This window comes from Dunckerocampus dactyliophorus, chromosome 3, assembly GCF_027744805.1.
Source record: "Dunckerocampus dactyliophorus isolate RoL2022-P2 chromosome 3, RoL_Ddac_1.1, whole genome shotgun sequence".
NCBI classification, from domain to species: domain Eukaryota; kingdom Metazoa; phylum Chordata; class Actinopteri; order Syngnathiformes; family Syngnathidae; genus Dunckerocampus; species Dunckerocampus dactyliophorus.
This window is the reverse complement of record NC_072821.1, coordinates 32,547,651-32,559,518: the sequence shown is the minus strand read 5'-3', so window position 1 is coordinate 32,559,518 and position 11,868 is coordinate 32,547,651. Positions and strand designations below refer to the sequence as shown.

At 36.8% G+C, this 11,868-nt stretch overlaps 1 protein-coding gene across 5 annotated transcripts; it reads left to right on the top strand.

Moving 5' to 3' along the window:
* Positions 1 to 308: 308 nt before the first annotated feature.
* LOC129178867 (IST1 homolog) lies at positions 309 to 10,289 on the top strand. Of its 5 annotated transcripts, XM_054771508.1 has the most exons (11): positions 310 to 383; positions 1,211 to 1,307; positions 1,408 to 1,588; positions 3,911 to 3,998; positions 5,265 to 5,348; positions 5,463 to 5,573; positions 5,665 to 5,817; positions 7,160 to 7,255; positions 7,633 to 7,678; positions 9,642 to 9,713; positions 9,988 to 10,137. In XM_054771508.1, the coding sequence occupies exons 2-10, from the start codon at positions 1,220 to 1,222 to the stop codon at positions 9,695 to 9,697; spliced, it is 903 nt and encodes a 300-aa protein (XP_054627483.1). In that variant the 5' UTR covers positions 310 to 383; positions 1,211 to 1,219; the 3' UTR covers positions 9,698 to 9,713; positions 9,988 to 10,137. The 5 variants fall into 5 exon arrangements, 3 of the variants coding, with proteins under 3 accessions (XP_054627483.1, XP_054627481.1, XP_054627482.1); XM_054771506.1 differs by lacking the exon at positions 9,642 to 9,713 and having other exon boundaries at positions 9,988 to 10,289; XM_054771507.1 differs by lacking the exons at positions 310 to 383; positions 9,642 to 9,713 and adding an exon at positions 416 to 641 and having other exon boundaries at positions 9,988 to 10,289.
* The last annotated feature ends 1,579 nt before the right edge of the window (positions 10,290 to 11,868 follow it).

Here is an 11,868-nt window from a genome sequence, read left to right as displayed (position 1 = left end):
AATTTGTGTCTTTCTGTGGCACCTAATATTGTAATATAGTACAGTATGTCTGCACCGGGTGTTAAAAGTGGGGTGGAATACGCAAGTATAGCAGCAGCACTGCAAGGAAAATAATCACCTGCAAGAAAATGAATTATGTCTAGAGGAAGGAAAATGACAAGTATTTATTGTTCGTGTGCAGAACATTTGGAGAAAATCCACAAAACCTGCACTGCAAGAATAGCACAATGGAATCTACGACATCATTGAAACAATACACAATAAATACGTCACGTTTTATTTCCTCGACTTTAGGCCCAACCCGCCCGAAAATCATATGACGTTACAACAGCGAATCACGGAAGTGACAATTGAATTGCCGTGTACTTTACTGCTACAGACAGGTAAGTCGTCGACATCTACCTATTTGTCTACAACTGAAGTAATAATTGTGTTTTGGAGGATTATTGGTGGTGTTTTACTACTTAAAACGAGTAGTAGATGGCAGTTTGTGGACACTTGTGTAGTACCGAGCGACAGCTATGTATGCATGTAGCTTGACTAGCTAGGTGTCAATAGAAGACGAAGAAAACAATGCTTGAGCTTAGCAAAAAATGAAATAAATTAAAAAATGGGACCCGCCCGTACGTCTTTTACTTTATGTGAGTATAAAACTGTAGGGGGAAATTTGTAAAGTGGGAATAACATATCGGTTTGTAGTAGCACCACGTTAAGCTTTGTCGTGAAAACACGGGGCGAGGCTAATATTTGAGTAGCACTAAGCTAGGTCATGCACACTAGCTTCGTTTTTTTTTTTTTACTCTTGGGGAGTATTTTTGGTGATTGTATTTGAGGTTGCTGCCTGTTTTCCTACGATATGTTGGTCATGCTCACATGATTAAGTGGTTTCATAACCGAGGGGTGGGCGAACCGGTCGAAATAGCGATACTATCGACGGTAACGATAGTCGCAGTATTGAAGCGATACTAGCGTGTTGAGATCGATATTTTTCAGTTGTCTTATGTGTTCATTATTTTTTGCTGTGTTGATATGTTTAATTCAGTTCTTGGACACAGGTCAAAGTATCAATATCGGCATTGCTGGCCCTGTATTTACATGGTGTTTGATTGATACCAAAATGATTGGAGTGAAGAAGTGAGATTGAATAGGCTGGAATCTTGTGGAGGAGGAGAGGTTTCTCATCTCACGGTCTCTTGTCCACGGATCATAGCCACCAGTGATGCTCGGAGGAGGCTTCAAATCGGAGAGGTTAAGAGTCAACCTCCGGCTCGTCATCAACCGACTCAAGCACCTTGAGAACAAGAAAAGTGAGTCTGAGGGATAATGAGAACAACTCTACAAAATAGAAAAGAAAAACATTGTGTTTCATGTTATGCCTGCCTTTCCTCCAATAATTCGACAATGTAGCTGAGCTCGCTCAAAAGGCTCGCAAGGAGATTGCAGACTACCTGTCGTCAGGAAAAGATGAGCGGGCGCGGATCCGTGTGGAGCACATCATCAGGGAGGACTACTTGGTGGAAGCCATGGAGATCCTGGAGCTTTACTGCGACTTGCTGCTGACACGCTTTGGCCTCATTCAGTCTATGAAGTAAGGCGTCACCTTGGTGAACTTTTATACAGCGGAACTTTGAGGAGTGTCGTTAATTCCTTCCAGAAGGTCCGAAACAGACGCTATCCGAATAATTTTTTCCCAGAAGAAATAAAGTATGTCTGATTAATCTGTTCCAGAAAACAAAAAATGTTAACACATAACACGTTTTTATAGTTTTAAATGTGGAAAACGATTCTAAATTCATGTAAATGTTGAATGAACTGGATAAATGAACTTTTAAGGTTACTTCTATACCTTAATTGAAGACGTGATTCTCAACGTGACCGTTTCCAAAGACACTATGTTGCAGCAAAAACACCACATGGACACCACCTTCATGTTTTGCCATCAGTTATTTCTTGAATTCAGTAGTGTTTCTCACCTCAATGACTGGCGCCAAAGAATGTTGCAAGTGCCAGCATTTTTGATAAAGGTGAGAAACACTGTAATGGCAGAAGAGGAAGGTGCTGATCTCGCTGCCACGTAGCGTCTTTGGGAACAGTCACGTCAAGAATCACATCTTCAGTGAAGGTAAAAGTAACCTTAAATGTTTATTTATCTCTTTCACTCATCATTTATATGTGTCTACAATTGTTTTTCAGAGTGAACCGCCGATGACATAATAGACGGGCTGCGTAACGTCCGGTTTTGGTTGCCATTTTGTACACTAGCGAATAGGATGCTAACAAGGAAGAATGTTTTGTGATGAAAAAAATACATTAAGAATGCAGCTGGACTCACGCAGTGTATTAACAACACGACAAGAAGTGCATCATATTGTATTCTAACCGGAGAACGCACGCAAACCGAGGCAAAATTGTGCCGTATGTTTTTTATGTTAACCGAAAAAAACATGCTAACCGGGGCAGATGCTAACCGAAGGCCCACTGAAAATACATATAAATGAAAATGAATGAACATTTAAGGTGACTTTTACCTTCGTTGAAGACGTGACTGTCCCCAAAGACACGTCGCGGCAGCGAGATCAACCACCACCACCTTCCTCCTTTGCTCTGAGTTATTTCTAGAATTCAATTGTGTTTCTCACCTCAATAACCCAAAATGGAGCCAAACAAAGTTGCAACTGCCAGCGTTTTGATAAAGGCACACTACCCGAGGTTCCACTCTGTACACGTGTCCAGTTGTTGGTTTATTTGTTTTCAGCAAAAGAAAAACAAAACATTTCTATGTGTACAAGCAAGTAATATCATAGCAAATGCATAAATAAATGTGAACCAGACAGTATAGAGGTTGCCATGTACACTAGTAATAACAAAATAAATTTTGCTCAAAAGGGTAGCGGGAAGAAAAAAAACTTTAAAAATCCCACCCCCCATCTCACGATTGTACAACATAATGCATTTACTTTTTCTTCCTTGATGGTATAGTAACAACTGTTTAGAATCCTAATACTGTAAATAACTAAAGGAAAATTGATTAGAAAGACTGATGTGCAGTACATTACACATAGGAACTATATTACTGATAGTCAGCATAACTTACAATACAGTTCTTTCCAACAATAATCACATACCAACAATGGTATTGGAAGTGACACATGCCAACATGGTAAACGACAACAAGCACATACCAACGAAGGTAAGAAGGAGCCATGGATTGAATGGCCCAGCAATTAATAATTAGCCCCGCCCTCCCTGTATTGTGAGTGACCAGACCATCAGTTGGTAATGTGCTTTAAAACTGTGGATGTTTTGGCATTGCTTGTGGTGAAAATCCAGACTATTCCACAGTTTCACACCACATACAGTATAGACACACAAGAACTCTTCCTAGTAGGAAGTGTAAAATTTCCAAAGCCTCTTATGCCGTAAGTAATCTTTTGGAGATTCTAAACCAGGTCTCCCCGATCTCCCGATTGCGTGGCCAACATGCTAACCGCTCGGCCACCGTGCGGGCCATTTTATCTAAATTCAGAATTCGTTAGAATCCATCCCCTTTTTTTAATTTTAAGAAGTTTTCCATTTACAGTACTGACGTGTTCATTAGAATTGTCAGTACTATAGAATATATTTGTGTCGGCAGCAAACAATATTGGTTAATCAATAATTTTGATACATTGAATAAATTATTAATATTTACATTGAACAGCTGAGGACCCAACACTGACCCCGGGGGAACACCACAAACAACACCAAGTTCCTCAGATATATGCTCTCCCATTTTTACATATTGTGTTCGTCCTATTAAGTAGCTTTTTAACCATTTTCTAGTTATCCGTCTGATTCCGTACTTCTCCAATTTATTAAGTAAAAAAAGTAAGTAAAAGTTGTTAAATACTGTATTTGTGTTTTTAATCAGGGAGCTGGATCCAGGCTTACAGGAGGCGGTGTCCACCCTTATCTGGGCAGCCCATCGCCTCCAGACAGAGGTGACTGAATTAAAGATCGTAAGTACTCTTTGAAAAGCGCATACCAAAATGTGTCGACATGACTGTATTTGTTTGTGTAAGCCAACTCTTGTACTCCAGAACTGCTGCACACAAAATGCAACCCGACCGTGTTGCCTGTGCTTTTATTTTTTTGTGACACATGGTGGCGCTGTTATTAAACCCTAGTAGTAAAAGTATAGAGAATGAATGGCTGGATGGATGTACTTTTGGTAGCAATACTGATTGACATCTGTCTATCTAGTCTGGACATTTTGATATTCTAATATAGAGGTGTCCAAAGTGCAGCATATTCTTAAAATATACTTTAACAAGGGGGGAAAAAAGGAGAAAGAATAAAGTGAAACTACGAAGAGAAAAAAGTCATAACTTTCCGAGAATAATGTCGTATTTTTATGAGGAAGATAACATCAGAGTTGAAATATTTAAGAGACGTTAGATTTTTAAAAGTCGTAATGTTGTGAAAAACAAACAAAACAACTAATAAACATTTTCAGAGTCAAAATGTTATAGTTAAAAAGTCATAATTACAAGAAGAAAATTTACAAGAACAAAGTTGTAGTTCTAGTTTGAAATAATAAAAAAACCTGAATAAATTGAAAAAAATGCTGTAATTTTACCAAAATAAAGTCAAAATATCAAATGTCATTTTATTAGCATAAAGTTATAAATATATTTTTAAAAGGTTTTTTTTTAAGTTGTAGTATCAGGAGAATCAAACAAAAGAAAATAAAGTTGTAGTTTTGGGAAAATTAGGTTGGGGAAAAAAGGTATAATATTATAGGAATAAAGTCTTGATATTACAAGAAGAAAATGTATTTACAAAGATTATTTAAGAAACAAGTTGAAATATCAAGACAGTTTAAAAAAAACAGCAGCAAAATGGGGGAAAAAAGACCAAAGTTGATACAGATAATAGACTTTTTCACCTATGCTGAGATGCATAAAAAAAAAGATATATATATATATACACACACACACACACACACACACACACATATCCATCTATTTTCTATGCCGCTTCTCCTCATTAGGGTTGCTAAAGTACTTCGGGCGACAGACAGGGTACACCAATTGCAGGGAACATACAGTATAGACAAACATCCATTTGCACTCACATATACAGTATATTGTATATACACTCACACACACACACACACACACACACACACACAAAATATCAAAGTGGCCCTTACGTCCTTTCATTTTTCGCTATGTGGCCCTTGCTGGAAAAAGTTTGGTCACCCCTATTCCTGATCCCTACAGGTATCAGACCAGTTGTGTGCAAAATATAGCAAGGAGTACGGCAAGCTGTGCAGGTCAAACCAGATTGGAACGGTCAATGAAAGGGTAAGCATCTTTTTTTCCTGGGACTGCCTTGACTGTGTTCAAGAGTGCATGCGCATGCAGCCTTTAAAATATTAAATTGCTTGTAATCTGAGACAACATTTGATATGTTTGCAGCTGATGCACAAACTCAGTGTGGAGGCCCCTCCCAAGATCTTGGTGGAGCGCTACTTGATTGAGATAGCCAAGAATTACAATGTGCCGTATGAACCTGATGCTATGGTCCGGGTAGGCATTCAAAATGTTGCTGGGCAGGATGATGTCATATGTTGTGTTTACTTAGTGTTGCGTCTACACTACACTTTTTTTCTCCCGACAGCCTGAGGTGAATCGCGGAGAAGAAGCAGACCTCATTGACGTGAACAGCCACAAAAAGTCAGGAGGAGGAGGAGGAGGAGGTTTTACTGCTCCTGCCATGCCCATGCCCATGCCCATGCCTGCCCCTTTCAACTATCCACCTCCCAAAGGAGCAGTAAGATCTTACACTGCATTACACGTATAGTAATCTATAGTAAAAGCTATTGTCATTTCCATTTACCAATGTATAAAACAAGGGTGTCCAAAGTGCCCGCGGGCCATTTACGACCCGCAGCAGTTTTTAAAAAATATCATTTCACAAAGAAAACTGGGGCAAAACACAACAGCAGCAGGAAAAATCAGTCAATGAGTAAAAATGTCATTTTAGTAGCATGATGTTGAAATACTAAAGAAAAAAATACTTTTTTTTTTTTTAAAGACATAATATTATGAGGCTAATTTTTGGAAAGCTGGGTTGGAGGAAAAAGTTTTAATATTACAAGAAGTCAAACTATTATGGGAATAAAGTCATAATTACGAGAAGAAAATTATATAAAGGAAAGTTTAAATAGTTGGAAAATGGAAAAAACCCCAAACAGAAACAGGAAAAAAAATATAAAATATTAAGAGAAAAAAGTTGTTTTGTAACAAGAAAACAAGTTGCAATTTTACAAAACTATGAGAAAAATGTCATTGTAGTAGCATAGAGTTGAAATATGATGAAAGAAAATACGTTTGTTTTTAAAAGACATAATATTATGAGAAACAAAGAAAAGACAACCAAGTTGTAATTTTTGGAAAATTAGGTCAGGGCAAAAGTTAGATTATGAAAATACAGCCAAAATATTTGGGGAATAAAGTCATAATTATGAGAAGAAAATTTACAAGGTGTAAGTTTAAATATTTGGAAAATTACATACATAAAAAAGCAACAGCAGAAAAAAGAGCTGAAACTTTATGAGAATAATGTTAAAATATTAAGATCAAAAAGTTGAAATCCAATGAGGGGAAAAAAAAGTTGCAATTTGATGAGAATAAAATCGTAATATGGGGGAAAATGTCATTTTAGTAGCATTTCACCTATATGACAAAGCTAAGATGCAGTTTTTCCTTGAAATATATAACATCCAAAATTCTATGTGGCCCTCACTTGAAAAAGGTTGGAAAAAAAGGTTTCTGGTATGAAACAAAGAAAAGCTCTATATTTAAAAGGGTATAATTATCGGGCCGATATGAAGATTTATGACATCATACCAATGACTCTGACAAAATTTAAAAATACCTCAGATAACTGATTTAAAAAAAAAAAAAAAAAAAAGCTCCAATAATGCAAGATTACTCGTACTGTTCTGTAGGTGGGTTAGCGTGAGTAAATCAAGCGCCCCTTTGATCACATAATTGCTGTAACATAATATCCTTCATTGTGTGCCATACAGTGTGAGAGCAAGCACATTCACTCTGTGTTGCGTTCAGGGTGTCAGAACAAATACACTCGTCTGATTGATGTTTAACTCCAGGAACCATTCAATCCGGCCATTGGATTCAACTTCCCGCACACCATGGAAGGAGGGCAGCCCCCTCAGCTGCCCACTTCTCCCCCCACATACGAGTCTGTAAGTGACCTCCTCCCATCCATAAACACTCATCCTCTTCCCACAGATAGTCGAACAGATGGACAGACGGACAGAGCATCACACAGGGAAGAGCAGTTCACTTTGCTTCTGCATTTCATTTCTGCTTTTTGTGCACAGAAATAGACAGCATGGATTAGTTGTATTGTTACCACTAACACAGTGATCCAACTAACTGACCTGGGATTTTATCAGTGCTGTCATTACAACTCAAACTGTCTAAAGGTGATGGTTTCTCAAGAGCATTTGCCTTTTTATTTCTATGCTTACGTTAAGCACTAACACAGCCATAACCTATACTGCAGTATAACACTATGGATGAAGAAGACCCGATCGCCAACACACTTCTTGTGTTTCAGATTGATGACCTAACAGACAAAAACTGTCTTCCTTCCCAGAGCACAGGTGAGCCCAACCAACAATTGTATACAACTATGAGTAATATAGTAGTATAGTAGTAGTATAGTAATACTATATATTATATAGCGAGGGTACTAACATGTAAATCTGAAACCTTAGTGGTCAAATAGGTTTTAATTTGGTGGAAACGGGCCCAAATGGCTCTTCTGATGCTGAAGGTTGCCAACCCCTGCCCTAGACAGATCAAATCAATACGAACCAAACACAAACGGATAGTAGTTTGGTCTGCAACTTATCAGAAAAGAAGCAAAAATGTCCGTCAGTGTTTTCCAAAGTCAGAGCTATTGTGTGTGAATATCTTGTTTTGCCTAAAACACAAAGATAATAGGTTTGAGTTCATGGATGACAAAGGACGTTTTTTTTTTTTTTAACTCACATTTGAGAGGCTGAAATCAGACGATATTTACAAAAATAAATCAGTATGTAAATCAAAACACGATTACCAGATTGAATACCAAAATAGTTGTTGTTGAATTGTCGATGAATTTTTGCAGCTCTAGACTCTGCAAGTGTCCCGATTGCCTACGTTGCAATTATTTCCATTTACAGTTTTATGGCCATAATCATATTTTATTTTTTACTCTGTCATCACCAGTACCGTTCTGCGGCTGCATCATAAAAAAGCAAAACACATCATTATATGTGCTAATATTTGCTTCATAGAATGACTGTAATGCTTGTTGTTAATGATAACCACCACCTTTCTTAATAGAAAGAAAATCCACTGTTAAAACCCACGGCATGCATCACTCAATCGCCAGTACGTTTGCGCACGTATCATAAAGACGTGCCATTTAATTAATGCAATTTCTTCTCCATAAGATATAATGTGAATCAGGGCTGTTCAAAGTGTGGCCTGGGGGCCATTTGTGACACCGTGGTTGTCTTTTTTTATTTAACAATAAAAACAATTTTAAAAAACAGTTCAAATGGAAAAATCAACAGGACTTTTACAAGAATAAAGTCCAAATATTAATAGGAATAAGTTGTAATCTTAACGAGAAAAAGTAGAAACGTCTTGAAATTATGAAGAAAAATTTTCATTTTAGTAGCATGAAAAAAAGCTGTTTATACTAATAATATGCTTTTCTACCTATAGCACAAAGCTGAGAGGCAGCTTTTTTCTTGACATATACTGTATGTATATATTTGGTAACAGCAGAAAGGACACGTGCGACCAAATACAAATAGACGGAGCGGACATTGAAAGGGTGAACGAAAATACATTTCTGGGGATCATAATAGATGAAAAAATGAGCTGGAAATCTCACATCAAAAATATACAACATAAGGTGGTGAGAAATACTTCAATATTGAATAAAGCAAAATTTGCTCTTGATCAAAAGTCACTCCACACTCTTTACTGTTCTCTGGTATTACCATATCTAACTTATTGGAGGTATGGTATTTTTTTGGGATAACAACTATAAAAGCAATCTTCACTCGCTAAATGTACTGCAAGAAAGATCAGAGAGGATAATTCATAATGCTGCTTATAGAGAACATACAAATCCCTTATTTCTAAAATCACAAATAGTAAAATTTGCAGATTTAGTAAATTTTCAAACAGCTAAAATAATGCATAAAACAACAACCTGCTACCCAAAAATGTCATAAAATACTTTTCTACAAGGGAGGAGAAATATTATCTTAGGGAAAAACTAAACTTGAAATGCTTATATGCGAGAACAATACTAAAAACCCACAGCATTTCAGTATGTGGAATCAGATTATGGACCGGATTGAGTAAGGAACTCAAACAATGCACTATTATTTATTTATTATTACACTGAATATTGTATTATTTCTATTATGATAAAATCTTAATAATTACATCACCTTACAATTACATTACTTCATCACTCTTCTGTGTATTAAACTTGTTAGCATATCTACATGTGTTACAAAATATCAAAGTGGCCCTTGCATCCTTTCATTTTTCACTAAGTGGCCCTCGCTGGAAAAAGTTTGGACATCCCTGATGGCGACCATATTGCACAATAGAAATAAACGACTCAAAGTAAGACTACTAAGTTTACTTATCACAGTCAGCTCTGGAACCAATTAACAGCGTTAAATGATGGAATACTGCTATACTAGCCGCACACTAAAGATTTTTCCCCGTGTCATTTAAATGGGGTTCAGATGTTTAATCAGATCCCAGATGAACTTTGATATAAAGCTTCTGGGTAGAATCGGTGCTTGGTGTATTTACCAGATTTAACAAATTGGACTAAAGTTTCGTTTTTTCCCCAGCAATGCTTGTAGTCACTGTACTGTATATTTTTCTGCAGCTCCGTTGACGCAAATCAACGACGACAATGCTCTCCCAGAACTTCCTTCTGTCCCCGACACGCTCCCGACAACCTCCTTCGGCGGAAACACCACCACTTCGGATGACATCGACTTTGACGATTTGACACGACGCTTTGAAGAGCTGAAGAAGAAGACCTAAGAATGTGTTCATCGTCTTGGAAGACCAACGCATGGGCCGGCATTGTTGTCTGTAGGAAGTAAAACTCAGCTCAGAGTTTGATATATTATATTTTTTATATATATATATATATATATATATATATATATATATATATATATATAGACACACACATATATATATATATATATATATATAGACACACATATATATATATATATATATATATATATATAGATATATAGATATATATATATATATATATATAGATATAGATATATATATATATATATAGATATATAGATATATATATATATATAGATATATATATATATAGATATATATATATATATATATATCTATATATATATATATATATATATATAGACACACATATATAAACCAATACATTTACTCTTACCTCATACAGAATAATATGGACATATTACTGAGGTTATAATTGCTCATGTACACTTCTAATCATCTGTTATTTCTGGTCAGGCAGACCAATGTCACCGTGTGCTTTATATATTTCACTTTCTGGAAATATTTTAACATCGACCCTTTGTTGGTGTGACAGGTTGGTATTTATGATTTTTCCGTAATTTGCTAATCTATCAAATAACCAAAATTCATGCCTTGATTACTTGGACGGGGTGTAACTCTTACGTGGACCATCTACGTTTGCCTAATTCTTCATCTCTCACCAGAGGCCTTGCCAGTCTGTACTGCATTCACTGTCCATCAACACTGGATACATGCTCAATTTTGTACATTTTACCCATGAACAATTGGTGATTTGCACTGTTGACCACCAAACAAAAATATCGCAAGTTATATACACGAGTTAATTATGTACCTTCTCCCACCTAGTGGAAGAACATTTAATTGTTCTGCCTGTCACGCTGGCATAGATAGATGAAGATACATTATTGTGGTAAATAAATAATTTCCTGACTGATTATGTGAAATTAGGTAATTTACCATGGCACGCCACAGTGGTTGGGAATTACTGCTCTACACTAACCCAAACCACACCCAGCTCTGCTTGCATGGCTAATGGGCAGCCTTGGAAGTTACGTCACTGGTGAAACTGCTCCCCTCGCTTGTTTTCTGTGTTGGACTATTAGGTGTTTTGCTTGTATAATAGAATTACAACTTATTAAAGTCTATTTGGAATTGCAAATGTGTTTTTATGGGCGACAAGCTACTTACATTATTAGGAGATACGTATACAGAGTATTGTACATATGGTGTTGTTAACTGGGTTTGTATTACTGTTGACGTCCAGAGACCACTGGAATGATTTTGTTAGTTCAAGACTTAGAGTCATTTAACAATACCATTGCAAATCCTTTTGCTGGCTTCAGCGTCAATGTCAAAGGTTTGAAAAAATGATTTGCTTAACAGGCTGTAGTTTGCCTATGTCTGGTTTAGGTGTCGTTATGAATCAAGTTGTTGTCTTTGGACCACAGCCACAGTTCACTGACTTCCTCAGATAGAGTGAACCTAGAAATTGAGGTGGTGTTTTAGGCCCTGAAGTGCATACAATCCAGGTCAGATACAAAGACTATTGAGAAAAGTTATGTGCTTTCACGTCTGAGCTGTCAAAATCTTTTAAGGCTAAAAGCCCGCGGACATATTTTTGTAGCTTGAAACCCCCATGACGTCACGACAAAAAAACCCGGAAGTGAGAAAAGATATACTAGTCGTAATAGTAGGGCATTTAAAGCCCTTCCGC

What these genes read in the sequence shown, in the direction of transcription:
- LOC129178867 (XM_054771506.1), top strand. Translation starts at nt 1,220, where the DNA reads ATGCTCGGAGGAGGCTTCAAATCGGAGAGGTTAAGAGTCAACCTCCGG. An exon ending in TTGGAACGGTCAATGAAAGG is followed by an intron (nt 5,349 to 5,462) that starts GTAAGCATCTTT and finishes ATATGTTTGCAG; the next exon opens with CTGATGCACAAACTCAGTGT. An exon ending in CTCCCCCCACATACGAGTCT is followed by an intron (nt 7,256 to 7,632) that starts GTAAGTGACCTC and finishes CTTGTGTTTCAG; the next exon opens with ATTGATGACCTAACAGACAA.